This window comes from Mus caroli, unplaced genomic scaffold, assembly GCF_978045245.1.
Source record: "Mus caroli unplaced genomic scaffold, Mus_caroli_1 scaffold_3, whole genome shotgun sequence".
Lineage (NCBI taxonomy): Eukaryota > Metazoa > Chordata > Mammalia > Rodentia > Muridae > Mus > Mus caroli.
The window spans coordinates 52,503,484-52,523,987 of NW_028227258.1; the positions used below are offsets into that span (position 1 = coordinate 52,503,484).

General features: G+C 49.7%; 1 protein-coding gene across 1 annotated transcript in view; it reads left to right on the forward strand.

Annotated features, from left to right (window-relative positions):
• The window catches only part of Slc6a17 (solute carrier family 6 member 17), a 47,212-nt gene extending 32,485 nt beyond the window's left edge, over positions 1-14,727 (forward strand). The window contains exons 7-12 of the mRNA XM_029475499.2: positions 6,326-6,567; positions 6,824-7,016; positions 9,258-9,450; positions 10,030-10,189; positions 11,531-11,693; positions 12,185-14,727. Of these exons, the coding sequence (XP_029331359.1) occupies positions 6,326-6,567; positions 6,824-7,016; positions 9,258-9,450; positions 10,030-10,189; positions 11,531-11,693; positions 12,185-12,553 (1,320 nt within the window). The 3' untranslated portion in view covers positions 12,554-14,727. The remainder of the gene's footprint in view (positions 1-6,325; positions 6,568-6,823; positions 7,017-9,257; positions 9,451-10,029; positions 10,190-11,530; positions 11,694-12,184) is intronic.
• The last annotated feature ends 5,777 nt before the right edge of the window (positions 14,728-20,504 follow it).

A 20,504-nucleotide genomic window follows, 5' to 3' on the forward strand; every position in this document is an offset into this window, starting at 1 on the left:
GTGGCATGTACTTGCAACGCCAGCTCTGTGGACAGAAACATGAGAAGATCCTTGGGACCTGGTGCTCAGTCAGTTTAGGTTCTAGTCTAGGCTACCAGTGTTCATCAGTGTTCAGTGACTTAGTAAACCAGTTAGATACCCTGTATCAAAAACAAACAAATAAATGGTGGAGAGCAAGGAAGAGATTCAAGGCTAACCTCTGAATTCCACCCATGTACATAGAGAAATATATCATCATTCCCTATGATCATGTATATAACACACACACACACACACAAGAATAAAGTAATTCATGATAAATGCTACAATATGGAAGACCCTGGAAAACATTAAACAAAGTGGAAGAAGCAAGACTTATGTCTCTTATGAGACTACATACTATGCAATTCCAAGCATATGAGATGCCAGAGCAAGGAAACTCATAGAGACAATATTCTAGCAGTCATGTAGGGCTGGACTTGAGGGCAGAGGTGAGGAACAACTGTTAATAGAAACGTGCTTTTCTTGAGGGAAAGGGAGAGGCTCTACATTAATAGTGGTACAGACTGCATGACTTTGGTGTGCTAAAAATCGTTGAACTGTGCACTTTAAAAATATCCAGATGGCATCAGGGAGAGGCCCAGTGTCCTTGGGGGGTGGGAAGAGATGGTGTTAGCTGGAGTCAGAGTTTCCACATCAACAAGAGAGAGCAGCCCCTGGCAGCATGCTGTCACGGAGAAGCTGTGGGGAGGGAGAGGTTCTAATGGTGGAGTCTTCTTCTGGTCGAGTTATCTTTCTCAGCAAGGTAGGAAACCAAGTGGTTAGCTGGGGAACGAAAAAAGAAAGGAACACTGGAGAGCTAAGGAAGTGTGAGTGTGAAGTTATTGTCCATTTGGGAACAATGGACAAGCATGGCCCTAAAAGCCATCTGGTAAATAGGACTCAGAAGTGGACAGGACCTTGGTAGCTAGTGGACCACCCCTAGCTCTCAGCAATCTGACAATGCAGCCTTTTGCACACTACTATTGTGAAAGCACATAGCTTCTGACGCTGGTGAGGCACTTAAGCGGTGTTACACTCCTTACACGAATCAACTTGCTTAAGCCCCCTAAGGCCCCTCAGGGTAAAAGTATTCTTATTAATACTGCTTCCAAAGAGATGAATTAACTGTGGTGGGGTGAGGCTGTGAGGAGAGACAGCAGCGCAGTTTGCTAGGCACTCTGGGACTCTGTAGGATCCCAGGAAGCACACTGAGGAAGTGTGGCAACTAAGAGCAGGGTGGTGTGCTCCCAGAGTAGGAAGAGCTCCATGGGGTGTGGGAGAAATATACGCACACATGTGTCTGTATGTGTTGTAATATGAGATATGTATTTCAATGTGCTGTAATCTGTATAATTGTTGCTGGGAGAATTCTCTAGAAGCCAATATCATGGTTACATATGTCTGAGGAAGGAAACTGGACTTCTGGGATTGAGGGCTAAAGAAAAGGAGCCTAAAGGATCAAGAGTGTATATTAACCCCTGGAGAAAAGCAGAGGCATTCGTGAAAGTCCCAAGAACTCAAGAAAAGAGTCTGGTTGTGGGACTTCTTGACGCCTATTTGAGCAAAGACCTCTCCCATCAAGAAGATGGCCAGCCTTGTGACCTGCGACCAGCTCATCACCCAGCTTCCACTGGGAAGGCCCCTCATTTCTTGAGGTTTATTTTCATAGCTTCAAGATGGGGTGCACAGTGATGCCCCTGCCCAGGGCTGTCAGCAGAGCTCATAGGACTGCTCCCGGCAAGTGTGGAGAACACATAGCAAGCACAAGCTATTATTGTCTCTGTCCCTTGTGAAGGTGACACTATTCTTAGGCAGTGGGAACTCTGCACTCCAGTGCCATCTGGTGTCTTGTGGCTCAGTCTGGCTCTGCCGTGGCAGGCGCTAGAGAAATGGCAGGTACTGAGAAGCAAGAGTGTGTGCTGCTGTCACGTGTGAGCTGCTGTCACTCACCACTCAGGCGGTGCTCGGCGGCTGTTTGTGCATTCAGAAAGCATATTCTATGCTGCAAAACATCTTGTTCCCTTGGCAGGAAGTGACTTAACAGCTGTGCCAAAGAAACAGCAGGAAGCCAATGCTATATCACACTGGGCACCTGGGAGGGAATGGGCTTCCCTCCAGAGTAGAAAATCCCTTCCCACCTCTCTTCTTATCCCAGTGTTTGGATAAGTGGTATGCCCTGTCTAGATAGTGACACTTCCTGAAGTCACATAGTGTCATCCCATGACAAGAGTCTCCTTTAAAATCACCTCTAGATTAGCTTTGGGTACCTGTTCATCTCCAACAGCAAAGTGTCCCATTTAAGCTATGGACTAGAAGCAAGGGTGTCACACAGGGCCATCTCCTCTCCAAGAGCAAGCTAAAGCATCACATGATTTTATGGGGCCTCAAACTCAATTCGGAGCTATCAGCCTCCTTCAAAATGATCTAGGGCTGGAGGGAGTTGGGTGAGGATGCAGAGGGGCTGGATTTAGAAGAATGAGATTGGTCTCATATGGATAGTTTCTGAAACTGGGATCCTAATGACAAGAATAGGGATTTGCTATGCTACCCTTCTCTATAGGTCATATTTAAAAAGAATAATGACAGCTTTAATCTTAACAAAGAAACAATTGTTTCTAACAAAAATCATTACATGCACTTCAGTCCTTCCCTGTCCCTTGCGGTGTCCCTCGAGCTTTTATATCAGTCTTACTCCTCAGTTTGGAACTGGGTTGTCTCCCCTGGAATAGCTGCTTTTATTTAAGAAATTTGACTCTAAACAGTGATTGGGCTAGACATAAAGCCACATTCCTGCTTCAGCTTCTGGGAATAATGAGAATCCTAAGAAAGTCTCATGCTTGAGTCTCAGACGAAATCATGACACCAGAAAACGCCAGTGAAGTCCAGCATGCCTTCAAAGTATATGTAACTCAACTCATTTCTGGAGCCTTTTGGAGAATCACTGAAAAATTGTCACCCAAAGGGGTGAGGGGAGAGAGGAGGGGTTTAGAAGAGTCCTTTAGAAGTGATTGGCTATTTTCTTCTCCTTTTCTCTAATCTCTCCTTTTCTAGTAGTCCTACTACAGACTCCTATTTACTAATGTCTTTTTTTAAAAAGCTGCTTCTTTTCACTTTGAGTCCTATAGAACTCATTTGGAGGGAAAATCCCGGCACAGATATGAGGCTATTTACAGTCTTTATTGATTCAATTGGTATGGAGATTCCTATTGTGTTGCTGAGACCCTAAAGTGTTTGTTACAGGGTGGAGCCCTGGACCTTGCTGGGGATGTTAACACTACTGGGTCTCATAACACTGTATTATTATCTTAAAATAAAATTAGAAGCAACAGCCCCTAAGTCTAAACCCAGTTTGGCACCAAGGTTTTACCAAAAAGCCCTGGACCTGGGTTTCTAATGTAACAAACAAACAAACAAACAAATTTCATTCTACATCAAAAGCCAGACCTCGGTGTTAGGGATGGAGCTCAGAAGTAGAGCCTACAGTCCTAGCATACAGGAGGCCCTGAGTTCCACCCCTCATTCTGTATATTTGTATAAACACAGGCATACACACATGTGTGAGCATACACACACACACACACACACACACACACACAGTGAGACCCTTTCTTGGGAGACAAACAACAGCAAGCAGCATACCTTACCCTTGCACACGGGGTGGCCCACAGCAGTGCAGGATCTCCTTTCCCTGTTTCTGGGACCCTTTGTCTCCCAGGCTCCTCCGTGACCACTGATGTAGCATCTACCCTTCAGCACCCTCGCTTGCTTCTTGCTTTTCAGGGAAAGCAGGGCTATCAAGTCAAGGACCCCTCACATGACAGACAAACCTGTAGGTACAGACCTGCTTGCACCTTTCCTGTCTTTCTTCCTCTTCCATTACTAACAAGTAGTTCAAAGGGCTCTTGTGGAGGACAGCTTCACTTTCCATTCCTACATCCCTGCCTCCCACTAGTTTTTTTTTAAATCCGACCATCAAGCCATGAATGAGAATATAGAAAACAACAACAACAACAACAGCCTGATTTCATAGATTTTTCCTCCCCTGATTAACACCCTCTCTACTGCCTTCCAAGGCTGCTTCTCTAAGAACTAGTTTGTATGCGTGGTTCTATTTCTTTCCCTATGTTGCCTCCCTTTCCTCCCCCTGGCTCCAGGGCCTCTGAAGAACTAAACCCACCTGTTACCTCCTGGCTGCTGACTTCCTCTCTGGGATCTTCCACTGGGATGCAGACCTTCCCTTTACAATGTCCTGGCCCTGTCCCCCCCCCCTTCCACCTCACCCCCCCCCCCGCACCTTGTGCCTCTTCTGCTCCCTTCAAATTGACTTCCTTTTCCCTGCATGAAACCCTAGAGATAAATTTGGCCCCAGGATCTGTGGGACCTCTTCTCAGTGTCTGCCTCTATCCTACAGGGACACATGCTAGTCACAACCGCTTTCTCCAGCTGTGCTCTCTGCAGTAAAGCTGCAGTATCTGCCCAGCTCCCTACTGGACGTCTTCCAGCACATTAAAACTCAGTGTCTCTGTAACTGCTGTCTAGACCTGTTCTGCCCAGCCCTGTGGATCTCTTCTTCCCTGAGACCCATCTCCAAACCAGCCACAGGCATGGCCTTCCAGCCTAGCATACCCATCTCCAGTCCATCTTTAAGGTCTCCATTTCTCCCTCAGCACCATCTAACGACAGACAAAGCCACTATCACATGCCACTTGGACTTCCAGAAGGTGTTTCCTTAGAGCTTCCTAGCTACATACACGAGTTACTTTTGTGAATGCACATCTAATAGTGGCCTTCCTTCTTCATCCCTTTAGTGTCTCCCAGATCAAGTGCTTTCTTAGAATAAATACAAAGATCTTTAAAGGCCTTTGACTCTTTGGATTTTCTCAGAACCACTTGTTCTACCCTACCTGCACTATCCCACCTGCACTGCCTCACCTGCACTGTCCCACCTGAACTGCCTCACCTGCACTATCCTACCTGCACTGCCTCACCTGCACTGCCTCACCTGCACTGCCTCACCTGCACTGTCTCACCTGAACTGTCTCACCTGCACTATCCCACCTGCACTGTCTCACCTGAACTGTCTCACCTGCACTATCCCACCTGCACTGTCTCACCTGAACTGCCTCACCTGCACTGTCTCACCTGCACTGCCTCACCTGCACTGTCTCACCTGCACTATCCCACCTGAACTGCCTCACCTGCACTGCCTCACCTGCACTGCCTCACCTGCACTGCCTCACCTGCACTGTCTCACCTGCACTATCCCACCTGAACTGCCTCACCTGCACTATCCTACCTGCACTGCCTCACCTGCACTGTCTCACCTGAACTGCCTCACCTGCACTGTCTCACCTGCACTGCCTCACCTGCACTGCCTCACCTGCACTGTCTCACCTGCACTATCCCACCTGAACTGCCTCACCTGCACTATCCCACCTGCACTGCCTCATATCTCCAAGCATACGTGCTTATCTATACTATCTCATAAGAACCACCTCACCTGTACCACTGTGTCTGCATCACCTCTCCTGCCTACATTTCTCGCCTATACCACCTTTGCTGCCTATATCACTGTACCTCTACCTACATCACTCCACTTGCTCAGCTCATCTGCACCCCTACCTGCACCAACGTATTTATACTACTCCATCAGTCCAGCCATACCCCTTCATTGTGTAACCACCTCAGGCACTTCAGTGTCCCTTTATATGCCACCCTATGCTCACACTGATCACCCTAATGCTTTCTCGTCTCTGCTGTCAGTGGTCAGAAGGCCATCTTGAGGATTCCCTCCCCTGAGAAGCATCCCTTGCCTCCTGATCCACTGAGTGCCTGACTGTCCCAACCCTTGCCATATTTTCAATTTAGCATCTGTTGGTGAAATCAGTTTCCCAATGTCCATCTGTCCAACTAGCCCATAAGCTCCAAGGATGCTGGAACCATGCCTATTTCACTCTCCTTGGCCCTACCTTGAAGAATGAAGTGTGAAAGAAAAAGTGATTTGATAAAGGCTTTGGAAATGGCTCCATATCACCCAAATACTCTTGTAACTCAGCCTCCTGTGTAAGCACTCAGTATTTAAACAGCCCTTTGAGGTCGACACTGTTATCTGTCTTCTGCATGTAAGGAAGCTGTGGCTCAGAGGAGTTAGGTGAATTTCCCAGGATCCTACAGCCATAGCTGGTTTATACCAAGCCATGTTGCATGGTCTCAGTTGAGGCTGAGGAAAGGGTGGGATGGCGGGCACACGATTAAAACCATCATCTCTTTGTCTCTTTCTTTGCTCCCATGGTCATGCCTGTAGCTGGACAAGATGCTGGACCCCCAGGTGTGGCGGGAGGCAGCCACACAGGTCTTCTTCGCCCTGGGGCTGGGCTTTGGAGGCGTCATCGCCTTTTCCAGCTACAACAAACAGGACAATAACTGCCACTTCGATGCTGCCCTGGTGTCCTTCATCAACTTCTTCACCTCGGTGTTGGCCACCCTCGTGGTGTTTGCTGTGCTGGGCTTCAAAGCCAACATCATGAATGAGAAGTGTGTGGTCGAGTAGGTGGCATGGCCCCTCCGGTTCCTCATTTCCCTGTCTGCCTCACCCAGGGGTAGCAGGTGGGCCGGGCAGGGTGAAAGGTCCCCTCTGTTCCGTAAGGAATGAGACCATCATCTTCCTCAGCCTTGGCCCACAAGAACAGGCTCATGGATGTTTCTATCAGTAGCCTGTGGGTGCCCTGCCTGGGTTTCTGAGAGGGGTCTCCAGGGCCCTACTCCTACCTTCTTACCTGATCCCGCCCTCTTTGCACTGCAGGAATGCTGAGAAAATTCTAGGGTACCTCAACTCCAATGTCTTGAGCCGGGACCTCATCCCACCTCACGTCAACTTCTCACACCTGACTACCAAGGACTACTCAGAGATGTACAGCGTGATCATGACTGTTAAAGAGAAGCAGTTCCCAGCCCTGGGCCTGGATCCCTGCCTCTTGGAGGATGAGCTGGACAAGGTACTGGAACAGGATGCCCTTCCCAGGGCAGACAGGAACCCAGAGATAGGCTTAGTGGCTGGAGCTTGGGAACAGGCCTTGAAAGACCACAGGGTGTAATCATTTACTAATAAGCAAAGACTCACTATGTAGTCGGTTGGAGAAAGACAAGTATCAGCCAAAGCAATTGCCAGAGGTAAGCTTATGATTAGATGAAGGGCCAAAGGAAACATTGAAATCACAGGAGCCTTTATCAGTTTGAGGGAGCTTCTCTATCTATCTATCTATCTATCTATCTATCTATCTATCTATCTATCTATCAAGATTTTTTTTAAAATTTATGTACATTGGGGTTTTTTTTGTCTGCATGTGTGTCTGTGTGAGGGTACCAGATATTATAGAACTGGAGTTACAGTTGTGAGCTGCCATGTGGGTCCTGGGAATTGAACTGGGTTCTCTAAGAGCAGCCAGTCATCTTAACTGCAGAGCCATCTCTCCAGGCCAGTCTCACCATTCATTGAGCAAGCTTTCTGTGCACAGGGCTCTGTGTATACAGTGCACTTAGAACAGCACCTGTGAAACAGGTACATGCCAGTCTCCTTTCATTTCCATTTCCTCTGACCCCTGTGGCAATACTATGAGTTGAGTGTGAATATTATCCCCGGTTTTAGCAATAAGCAGCCTGTAGGTTGGGGGAGGGGCTTGATCAGCATCTCACAGCTAGCGAGTGAACAAGCAGTGTGTGTGTGTGTGTGTGTGTGTGTGTGTGTGTGTGCATGTATGTTTAACTCCAGTACTCTTCCTCCAGAGTCCCAGTTCTGCATCATCCCTTGAGAGTTCTGCCCTCCCCAACTGTCCCCCACTTCCATTGCCACAATGACACTTAGCTCCTGGTCTAGAGCAGAAATCCTGTCTCCTCATTAATGCTCAGGTTGAAGTGAGGACGACTTTTTTTGTATTTGCATTTACGCCATTGTTAGCTTTCAAAAGGACTGCTCTGCTAGAAGTGTCCATAGGAAACAAACTCACAGATCCCAGGTCCCAGGCTGGAGCCAAGGTTCACATTAGGGATAGCAAACCCTAGAGCCCCTGAGTTTCTTCATGAGACCAGAGGCTTCCCAGAGAGGCGTCTGAGCGCACTGGCAAGGCAGCCCTGTAGCTTGGAGATGGACTTTGGTTGGCAGAGTGCTAATGTTGCAGCCACGTAGCTCTGGGTTTGATCCTGAACGTTAAAAAAAAAAAGGATTGACAGAAGAAATTCACAAAGTCCGCTTCACTGCTCTACAGGAGTTGCATCCCACATCTCTTGCTCTCTCCCATGATCAAGGGCGAAGGAGCCCAACTGGAGGATCCTCTCCCTCCATGTTCCATGAAACTCCACCCAGTCTCACGGGCATGGGCCAATCCTCTGAGAAAACTAGGATTGCAGCAGGCAACCTCAAGAGTGTCTGAATGACAATTAAAAAACTCAGGTTGGGCCATGTGTTCCCTCAAGATCACAGGACAGTTCTAAGTGATGTGAGCAGGCAGTGTGTGAGCAAAGGGCCTCTGTATTAAAGCAATGGTTCCCTACTCGGAATTTCCATGAGAACCCCTGGCAGCTTTATACAATCTCACAGCAGTTTAACCCTAGACCCAGGAAATCATTGCCTCTGTGGGAGAATGGCATGGGATGGGTACTTAAAGACTACAGTTGCTTCTATTGCACAGCTGAGCCTGCTGCTTTAAGGTCTAGAGTTTGGCAATTCAGAAATGGGAGTGGTCATTGTGGGTGCAACAAAGACGATGCCTTAGAAAAGCAGAGTCTCACAGTGGATGTGTTTCATTGTGCGTCTTCACCTGGATCACTGGGCTCCATGAACAACTTGTAGGTCAGAGGTCACCCAGGGAAACTCTCAGAAACCTTTTTTTTTTCTTTCACATTTTGGTTTAGTTTGGCTGTTTTGAGACAATATTAATCTGTAGTCCAGGTTAGCAGGAAATTCAATGTGAAGCCCAGGCTAGCCTTGAACTCATAGCAATCCCCCTGCTTCAGCTTCCTGAGTGCTAGGATTAGAAGTATGAGTCACTAGAGCTGGCTCTCTTCAGAGATTCTGATACTCACTAAAGTTTAAGACCCACTCTCTCGAGCTGAAAGAGTTCAAGTGGCAATGGGGATCCCTATGAAATAGGGGACGTGGTAACTGTAGCCCTAAGGGCAGTGGGAAGGAGGCAGGGGACTTGTGGAGTAACAGTGGCCCCTACTCTCTGCCCCACCCTCAGTCTGTGCAGGGCACAGGCCTGGCCTTCATCGCCTTCACTGAGGCCATGACACATTTCCCGGCCTCCCCGTTCTGGTCCGTCATGTTCTTCCTGATGCTCATCAACCTGGGCCTGGGCAGCATGATCGGAACCATGGCAGGGATCACCACACCTATCATCGACACCTTCAAGGTGCCCAAGGAGATGTTCACAGGTAACTCCCTGCTGCCCTGCCAGACACCAGCCCAGCTTGTGCATGACAATTTAGGTTCTGACTTGATCGGGTCATTCAGCACCCTGTGTGCAGAAGGCCCTTCTCTCTCGCCACAGACCTGGATGTGCCACTCAGCTTCCAATACTGTCAGGATATGCATTTACCACTCACCTGCATCTCTGGGTCATAGGGATGGGGTAGAGCATCTTCCTCCTCTCAAATAAGAAAACTATGGTTTCCTGGGGAGGAATCCTAGGACCAATTGGTTGAATCATCTCAATTCAATTCAGTAATTAAATGGAATGGTTGTCTTGAGCCTGGTGCTGTGCCAGGCGCAGGAAACATGGCAAAAGCATGCAGAGTGTTCCCTTCCTCGAGTCTCCTGCCTGATACAGGAGGGCTCAGAACCTCAGCTTCCAGCCATCTCCTGCAGGGCTGTGCCTGGGGGTTATGGAGAGGGTAGGCTGCAGGCCAGTTTGGAGCAGTGTGGTGGAAGGAGGGAGTTGGGTCCCCCTAAGTCCCCAGGGTCCCGCCCACCCTGCACCTGCGCCCCCACACCGGCCTCCCGGCTCTCTGTAGTGGGCTGCTGTGTCTTTGCATTCTTCGTGGGGCTGTTGTTCGTCCAGCGCTCCGGAAACTACTTTGTCACCATGTTTGATGACTATTCGGCCACCCTGCCACTCACCGTCATCGTCATCCTTGAGAACATCGCTGTGGCCTGGATTTATGGAACCAAGAAGTAAGGAGATCATAGAGGAGTGGCGGGGACATGTGGTGGCTTCTTTCCTGTAAGGGCTTTCTGGGGAGTCTTATGTTCTCATGGCTGCTTGTGAAAGGGGCAAGAGATCATAGTCCATCAGAGCTAATCGGGCCCTGGGCTCTGAGAAACTGAGGCCTATAAAGAGGGCTTGGTTAGTAAGAGACAGAGCTGTGCTAAAGACCTTGGGAATCCTGAGTCCAGGTTCTGAGGCCATCCTGAGTGATTAACTACCACAGCCCCTTTGCTGAGTACCAGTCCTTAGATGTCCACTAAGCTTGTCTAGCATGTGGTGGGATTTGAGGGGCCCTGCTCTGTCCCCTCAGAGTCGGTGGGCTTCAGCAGCCTGATTTATAATTTTAATGTATGGTTTTGGCATCAAGTTTAGGTTTTGCAGGGAAAGAGGATTAGCAAGAAGGTAAGGTTTGGTTTTATATCTCTCCACTTACAGTCAGCTCTGACTTATGGTCAAATATGCATTCCCAGGAGCTTCCAGAACTGGCACCTTCCTACTCCCTTAGTATTTATTGTGCTCACTGTCTTTGTCCTCAGAGGGACCCAGGCCTTCCACTAACTACCTCAACTTGACCCTCCTTGATGTCCATATTGGTTTGGAAACCAGCTTTCCTCACAGAGGTCATTTGTGTCCTGGGAAGGCACAGAAGGAGTCACTGAATGCATAAGAAAAAGATCACCTAAAGGAGATTTAGTTATGGATCTAATAGCAACTGTAATTTCAAAGCAGTTATGGATATAAATGTTTCTAGGTACCTCCAAATAACTGGGATATGATAAATGTCTGATGCAATCTATTTGGGACAAAGTCACCCCTGAGGTCGCTTGCACTTATAATAAAAGGATTGACCGGGCTCAGTTAGTATAACTGAGGTAAAGATGAGTTTTCTATACCGCTGAAACCCATATCCTGCCCGCCTCCTGGAATTCTAGCAGAGTCTGGTTTAGAGGTCCCTGGGTTTTGGAAGTTTCCTTCTTCCCATGCTAGGTAGGTGCATTACTGCCTCTCCTCCAGCAGGGGGAGTCTTGAGCCAGGCCAGTGGGAGGAGGCTGTGCTTTGGGAATCCAGAGCTTTCCAGCATCTGTCTGCAAGGTTCAGGGCCTGTCTAATGGATCATATCTCTGATGGAATATGGTGTGAAGTAGGCAGGGCCGAGCCCCCTGGAGATCACAGAAGCTTCACACTGTGAACACTGAAGGCAAAGGCTAGCGGAGCCCAGAGGGGACTGGTCAGAAGCAAGTGACCGCAGGAGAATGAGAGGAAGTGCTGAAGGTGCCAACTGCTCTGTCTTCTGCTGTGCCTGGCAGGTTTATGCAGGAGCTGACAGAGATGCTGGGCTTCCGGCCGTATCGATTCTATTTCTACATGTGGAAGTTTGTGTCTCCACTGTGCATGGCTGTGCTCACCACAGCCAGCATCATCCAGCTGGGGGTGTCGCCCCCAGGCTACAGTGCCTGGATCAAGGAGGAGGTGAGTGGTGGCCCCCACAAACCCCAGAGTCTCTGGCATCTTCTCAGGCCTTTAACATAACAGACTAGAGCAAAGCTTCCTAGCACAGCTACTCTGTAACAAGTCTTGTTGGGTGTGCCTTGTGTTCCTAAGCAGTGGCACTATTGCTATAGTATAAATGGGAAAACCGAGGCTCAGCAAAATCAGCATGCTTTCTAGTTCTTCTAAGGCATAGTCTGTTTTTGTGTCTGTGGAGTGGAATTACCCACCCTTTCTACAGATGTAGAAACTGAGGCCCCTTTAACCAAGCTGATATTCAAACAGCTGTCCCTGGGACCAAGCCACCGTACTAAACTCAAGTAGCACTCCCCGGAGACACCATCAGTACTGCTACTTGGTCAGGGGGCGGGGAAGAGGGGAGCCAGGGGCAAGGGTGGGACAAGATTGGCCTGTAGGCTTGGGACCCGCACAGTCTGGTGCCCTGCAGCCTCTCTCCTGCTGTCACCCTTTAGGCTGCTGAACGCTACTTGTACTTCCCCAACTGGGCCATGGCACTGCTGATCACCCTCATTGCCGTGGCCACCCTGCCCATCCCTGTGGTGTTCATCCTGCGGCACTTCCACCTGCTCTCCGACGGGTCCAACACCCTCTCTGTGTCCTACAAGAAGGGCCGCATGATGAAGGACATCTCCAATCTGGAGGAGAACGATGAGACGCGCTTCATCCTCAGCAAGGTGCCCAGTGAGGCGCCCTCCCCCATGCCCACCCACCGCTCCTATCTGGGGCCTGGCAGCACATCACCCTTGGAGAACAGCAACAATCCCAACGGACGCTATGGAAGCGGCTACCTCTTGGCCAGCACCCCTGAGTCAGAGCTGTGACCACAGCTCCACCCTGCCTGCCTCCCCTCAATACCCAACCTGCCCATTTGTCTGGGCCTGGTCTCTTCCTCCATGGTGGCCACCAGACCCAGGCCAGTCCAAGGAGAGAGGATCTGTCCTGTCTTGTTCCCCACCCAAGTCCCAGCAGACTCCCTACCTATGAGCAGAGGACTGGGGACAATTCAGTCCCTATTCCAGGCCCCCAACCCATGTAACTTTTTGAGAACTCTTGCCAAGTTGCAGTCATGTAACCACAAAATCCCAGTATGGGGGGACTTCAAGTGGACACTTTAGGAGTCACCTCCCCCTCTCCCTGTAAAACCTATCACTTGTAGTTCTTGGGTCTCAGGGAGGGTCCATTTGTGCTGCTGGTCACGGTGGGGGGTGTTGGACAGAGGGTTTAGGGCTGAGGGTGCAGGATGTAGGTGTTAGCCCAGCCTGCCACAAGACCAGGACTCATCGTCCTGTCCAGCCCCGCCAGGCTGCTCCTGAGTTAAGATAGAGATAGGGATGCGTGTATCAGGTCTCAGGCTTTGCTTTGCCAGAAGGTATATGGAGTCTCCTCAATTCTATCTTTTGAGAAAGGTGGAGACCTCTCAGGCTTAAGCATGAACGCTGCCATAGAATGAAATGAATCCACAGCCAGCTCGTGGAGCCTTTGAATGTCCCTGTCTACCCCGACAGGTCCTGCCCGAGAGCACAGTGATGGGGTCACTTTAACTAGGGCTTAGCCATTTCTCAATCTCCTCTATCCAACCTGGAGCCACGGGTGGAGGTCTTTGCCTCTGTCCCAGAAAGAAAAGGGCACAGTGCACAATGGGTGAGGTTTCCAGAGCACAATTTGCAGGTTCCCAGCACAATCTAGATGGTTCGGAGCACAAGAGAAACAAGCGCACCTCACCTGGAGCCCCATCTTCTCCTTAGTGGCAGCTTCTCCCCTGGATTGAGGGTTCCTGGAGGTCAGAGGTGTGTCACCAGGAGCCCTTGTTTCTAAGGAAAGACAGGTAAACTCACTGCCCTCTCTGGCTGCCACTCACTCTCCTTGTTGTACAAGCACAGCCGCTGGTGTGCACATCATGTGGAGACACCTTGGGAGCCTTTCCCTGACTTCCCCCAGCCTGTTCAGGGAAGTGGCACAGGCAGTTCTGGGCAGCGGAGAGCCTCTGGTCTTAGGCTCCAAGGGAGATATGATCTATGGCACTGTCCCTGACCACCTTTCAAGGCTCCTCTGGGAGGAAGGCTGCTTCAGAGCGGCCTGTGAGGATTCGGAAGCTGACCTGAGACTCAGAGTATCTCTCTGTAGTATCACCTTAGAGAGATGGGTGTATGGACTTATATGGTTGGCTGGCTGGGATGGACAGATGGATGGGTGCATGGATGGGGTCACCTTAGCTAGGGTTTAGTCATTTCTCAATCTCTCCTTCCAACCTGGAGCCAGGGGTGATGGCCTTACATACAAACATCCATACACACACACACACAAACCACACACACACACAAACACACACACACATGCACATGCACACACACACGCACACACATGCACACACACACACACACTGTTTCTATCTTTGAAAGTTCTGGTCGGCAAGAACAGACCTGGGCACCTGCCAGAGATTCCTGGGTCATTGTTGTGGCCTAAATTTCCCTCAGTCCTGAGAGGGACAGTCTAGGCCCAGATGTCCACCACTTGCTCCTAAAGCCTCCTGGACACCTCCCTCCCTAGCCTGAGAGGTCCCCCACCCTCAGCCTGACATCTCTTATTCCTCAGTTCCACACACCTTCTCTCACTTCTAGCCTTCTTGGTCCCACCTGTCCTAGTATTTAAGGTGAGAGGGAAATGAGCTTTGGGGCGGGGCATCCCACCATCGGCCCCTCACCTGACAACACCCCCTAGCTGGCCCCGTGCCTAGTCCTGAGCAGAATTAGAAAACAGGAAAGCCAGGCCCTAGCAGAGACTCCACTCTCTCTCCTCCTCTCCACATGCTATTTCTATTGTACATTCAATCTGTACATGTGGGTGTAGATGCTGTGAAATGACAAACCCAATATTATACTGTGGCTGGTGGACTATTTTCATCCTCAGTGCCGTACAGATCTATTTTCATTGTATATTTGATATATTTTTAATTTTGTAGCGTGGCTGGGCCAGGCCCCAGCCTGTGAGCCTGCAGTGAGTGGGGGTGGGGTGGGGGCGGGGGGCTGGGTGGAGCTGAGCTGGGGCTGTTTGCTTATGCCTTGTGGGCTCTGTAGTGTGTGTTGTAGCCTTTTGCTGTAAGCCAGAACCTGTCCTGGCCACATCTTTGCTTCTGTGAGTTGGACATAGGACCCAGAGCTCTGTGGTTGTGTGTGTGTGTGTGTTTGTGTGTGTGTGTGTGTTTGTGTGTTACATTCGTAGGTGTGAGTGCATAAGGTGCTGATCTGTGACACCCCCACCCACCCAGTGTTCATCACCTTCTGAAGACCCCGTGTCTTCCTCTCAGCTCTATGGGTGAGACCTCAGGACAGGCACCTCTAAGAAGCACCAGCTGTGGGGAAAGGCACGTGTTTCCTTCAGGTGACTCACTGTCATTTCACCTTTGGTGGGAAGGAGGGCCTTGGGTGGGGGGGAAAGCCCCCAGATTTATTTTCCAGTCAACCTTTTGTTCACACTGGAGTCACGATGTCTTAGGCAGACAGTACCGGGCTTCTTAGGAAGAAGGCATCTCTCTGCCCTTCAGTCCTGCCCTTGTCCTTGAGAAAGTCTGGAGTACTCAGAAAGCAACAGCTGCTTCTCAGACCTCCGCTGGCTCCTCTGGAGAGATGAGGTGGGCTCACCTGACCACTGAAGACCAGCCCCAGCTTCTGTGGAGGAGCTGGAAGTGAGGACTGGGTCTCCAAGTCTTGACGCAGGGTCCCTAGTGCTGGTTGGTGCTGCTCATACGGTGCCTACCAGGAGACGAGAGGTTTCTGGGGCTGAGTCATTCCAGTTGGGGCAGTGCAGAGGTACACCTAAGTGTTCCTGTTCTGACTGCTCTCAGCTCCAGTCACCAGCTTCTTGCTCAGGGAGCCCTCAGACCTCTTCCTGGGGACAGCGAGGAGCCTGAGGCCTAGGTTGGGTGGTGGGGGAGACGTGAGGTGCAGAGGGATTATAGATAGGTTGGCTTCTGCCATCAAGCAATACAACTTCAGGAGCTGGCTGCTGCTTTTTAAGTGCCAGGAGATGTCCTCCAGAGGCAGTGCGCGCGTGTGTGAGCCCTGAGGCTATGAGCCAATCCCTGTGCAGGTCTGCAGTATTCCCAGGCAGGGACTGCCCTTCTTCCCTTCTTTACCACTACCCTTCCCCCAACTAGAGTATGCCCACTGTGAAAAGAGAAGTGAGATCACGCAGGTTGTAATACACCTGACTCTCTGTGAACCTCTGAGTCCCTCTTCTTAGGTCTGAACTATGGGAAGTTAGGGGAGGAGGGCCCCGGGTCATTTCTCATGAGAAGTCCTGCTTTGTACAGACCTAAACACATACCAGGCAGTCACTTCCGGTCCTGACACACATTCAGAACAGTTTAAGTTCATGTGTCCTGGAGTGGCCAGTGCTCTGGGTCAGGATCACTTGGCCCAGGAGAGGGGATGAGGCATTGTCACCCCAGGGCCCCCCACTTCATCTCCCCCACCCTGGTGTACAATAAAGTGTCTGTTCTTAGCACCCTCTCTTGCCTTTCTTCACTTACAGGAGGGGAGCTGAGGGAGGCTTTGGGACAAAAGTATGTTGTAGGATGGGGTGGAATGGGATTCTCGTGGGTGCTGGCTGAGAAATTTGAAGGTAGAGATGCAGCCAGTTTTCTGGACGTGTCCCTGTGCTTGCCCTTACTGTGCCTCAGCAACTCTGTACACCTGAGATTTTTCTCTGAGGGAAGTGCTTGAATCTACGTTATTCCAGGTAAGGAAAGTGGGGCTCCATCTGATATGAGGATGGCGTTTGGTGTCCTCTCCAGGGCTTTTCAGGGCAATTCTTATCCTGCCCAGCTTCAGAGAAAACTATGTATGTTCACTTTTTGAAACACAAGAAAGGCAGGGGACTGACCTAATCCTTAGGGAAGTGAGCTAGTTCACAGCAAGCCATGTTCTAAGTTCTCAGAGAATTACCCCTCAACTTCAGATCATATCTTTTGAAATCTCCAGTGGAAGGTAAAGATGAAGTATAAGATGTGAAAGCCCAAGTTTTTGTTAAATAGGCACCCACGGAATGTAGGGTCATAAAGAATGGAAGAGGCTGGTGGCAGAGAACCCGCTCTTCCTGCCTCAGCTCGGAGTATAATCTTCAGAAGAGCGCTACTCTCATCTTTCCCCATCCCAGCCGCACTCAGTGCCTTGTGATCTCAGTTTCATTCAGAAGGGTCCTTCCTCCAAAGGAACCTTCTATTTCCTCTCCCTGCCACCCGTCATTCCACGAGCAGCCACCAGGTGGCAGGAATCCCTTTCAGTTCGCGGTTTAGCCTGGCAACACTCTTACACTGTCTCTCCATGTTAGCAGTAGTCGTCCCCAAACAGGCAATTCAGAACTCACTGGCCCGACTTTGGCCAAGCGCCTCTCTTGTCACATCAAATCTCCTACTTAGTTCTCAAACAAGGGACTGGCCCAGTGCTGGAAAAATCACTCCCCACACAGTCACTCAGTCTTTTGGTAATTCTGGTTGAAACGGCAGCCATCCTTCCAGGAGGGATGCATACACACAGAGACACAAGGTATTAAGGGCTTCACTTCTGTGGCACTCTGAAGCCAGAATCCTCAAAGCCACGTCTAAGTTCAGTGTCAGCTGGGTCTTGTCTTTCCTAAGAGACACAGCTTCTAATTTGCAAGAGAGAAGGAAAGAGAGAGGGTAGTTCAAAGGCAACAATACATCCTGAAACAGTTATCTCTTGCAGTGTTCCATGTCCGTCCAAATTTTAAAACAACCAACATTTCCTACCTCATGATTTTATGAATGAGGAATTCCAGTATGGATTAGGGCAGCAGATGGGTGGAAATGAAAGTGATGTCCCGTGGGTAGAAGAGCTGGTCTGGACGTCCCAAGGGAGCCTGTCTCACATTTATTTAGATATTTAGTTCTTGGGTGAAAACAGGTAGGAGTAGAGTCCAGCTGAGCCTGTTGGTCAGAGTGACCAAATCCTTATCTGATGGGGAGACCACTTCAAGAGCAGAAATGTGGAAGCTGGCCTGGCCTTGGGAATAGATCACCTCCACCAGTCTGAGGATCATAGCATCTGTTCAGAGGCCCACAGGCCTCGCTGTAGATTGGAGATGGGAGGGTCCCCACACAATAAACCTATTCTAGGGCATTGGATATGCCCACCATCCATCTTTGGCATCCTTTTGGAGGCTTTTCCTGAGAGGATATTAGCTCTGAAACATGGAACTGAGACACAGAGCTAATCTGTTCTGATGAGGAGGGGAACAGCTAGATTTGGGCCCCGAATGGAGGCAGTAAGTAGGGAAGAAGACGGCAAGGGCATGCCAGAGGACAGGAGAGACAGATTCTTCCACTTCTCTCTGGCCCCAGGGGCAGGCTGTTTGAGGTTGTTTCAATCATGAGTCTGTCACCAACCTTGGGCAGGCCACTTAACCCTCTGAACCTGTGTGACAATAAAACCTTTTCCTTGAGGCGCTGGGAGGAATAAATGAACTCCTGAGGTGCCAGGTGGACCGTCGCATAGAAGTTTTCCAGAGGGGGAGAGAATATATGCTGATTATTACTCTCTTCTCTCTACCAACACTGGCCCCGCTTCACCCATGCAATGAGCCAGCACCCTGGTACCATTGTTAAAAGACAGTCTCAACCTAACCCTGGAAGAAGCCAAGGAAGGCGGAAAGACAAGGTCCCCTTTCCAGGGAAGAAGGCGCTTACCAATCCTGTCCCTGTCTTGTTTCCTTCTTAATCACATCAGACACAGCTTCATCCGGCCCTAGCATGGGCAAGAGAATTCTATAAACTCCCAAAATGTTGTGGCTTGTTTGCTGGTGAATTTTCAGAGGTTTCCCCATTCTTTAACCCTTCTCCCATCAGGAATATTCTCTGCCTTTGCTCTTGAGCCTGGGCAAGCAGATTCCTCTTCTAGCCAACAGAAAATGGAGGAGGCAATGCTATGGACTTGCAGAGCTACATCAACAAGGGTGTTGTTCTCTGGATAATGGTTCTGGGGGCAGTTAGCCACTTTGGGAGGTACCCCACTCACCTGAGACACTGACAGTGCTAGAGGGTGCACACTTGTGGGTGCTCTCGCTGACAGCTGCAGCTGAGCCCTTAGCCCATGTCAACCACCAGCCGTGTGAATGTGCCACACTGAACGTTCATCTCAAAGGAACCTCATGTCTCTCAGTACCACTGCAATTGCATGAGTTCTAAGTACTGCTCAGCTGGACCCTTCCTAACCTCCTGGCCCATAAAATAGTGAATGGAGAAAAATTCCTGGTAAAGTTACATGTAGGAGCACTTTATTATTTCACAGTAAAAATAACCATGAAGTGAATTCAAGGGATGATTTGACCTAATCCCCTTATAACAACTGAGGAAACAGAGGCAAGGGGTAGGTAAGGCTTTCTCGAACAAGTAGAGGGCGAACTGTGGCCACAGCCTGGTTTTCTGACTTCCAATCCAGTGTACTCTCTACCACATTGCAAGACCCTGACAGAAAGGACCCCAGCCTTCTCTCACTTCTAACCTTCTTTCATCAATTCCTTGCCTTGAGAATGAGGCAGGTATTAGGGGTGCCTAGAATTGTGCTAAACCCTGGGAACCTTCGGAAAGGCTTGGTTCAGGCAAGGCTCTTTGTCTTGTCCAAGCAATCACAATGAGTCTTGGTGTGTCCACCTTCCGGTGGTGCCAGATGGAAGGAACCTGGAAGATGGGTAGGAGATTCAAGTTATTTAACAACAACACATTGTGAATAAGATTACTCCATGTAGGCAAAGTTCCAGCTGCAAAACAGAAAGACTTGGTAAAGGGTTTACCCTCGGGCTCCCAGCGTCCTAGTTGGCAGCATAATGTGTCCAGAGCTAACCTAAGAAGAGACAGATTCTTGGGCTTCATGATTATCCAACAAGATCTCGGATTTGAGTTGCCTCTGCAGACAGCTGCTCCCCTTTCTCCAGGATACTGCGGGAGGGGATCAAACCCATCAGGTCTAATTAACTACTCTGCTGGAATGAGCCTGCTTTGTTGGACCTTAGCCCAGGTAGGAGGAATATGTACTTTTCTAGATGGAGAAATGTGGAGTGCCAAGGAGTCATGCCAGCTGGGCCCTGCACTGTGTGTGTGTGTGTGTGTGTGTGTGTGTGTGCACTCCCCAGCCCCAGCTGCCTCCCACTGCCCAACAGCCTTGAGTAGAAAGACCTCGAGGGGACCCTTCCACTAGCTCTGGGTCTGTGATTCTTATGAACACACTCCTACATGTGGAGCCTCCATGTTTTCTCTGTTCTTAGTTCAAACCCAGCTGTAGCTCCTTCTCTCAGGTTCACTGATGCTGCATAGGTCTGAAACCCTCAACAGGAACATGCCTAAGAGGTAGCACCCAATCCCTCCCCGGCCTATGACTCTAAGCCACCATTTCTGAAGCCCTGAGTTCTAACCCAGCCCGAGCTTGTGATCTGTGCATTTGCAGTCTCTTCCTCTTAGGAGGTGGGCCACCAAAAGGCCTCTAGAGTTCTCTGAGATTTTAAAATGGGCCCAATTCTGTCTATAACCCTTGTCAGAACCAGTGTAGCTGATCTCCATATTGCTGGTAGTACTTTGGGCCATTGTCTTACATACATTCTTCCTAGAACCTTCCCAGAACCGCTCTCACATTTGATTTGGAGCCTAAGAGTCTGGGGTGAGAACTGAATAAGACAATGAACTGTTGAGCAAACAGGTTCCCAGTATTCTCTGGCCCACCCTACTCATCCTGCACAGAATCAAAGACTTACTACATGTGCCTG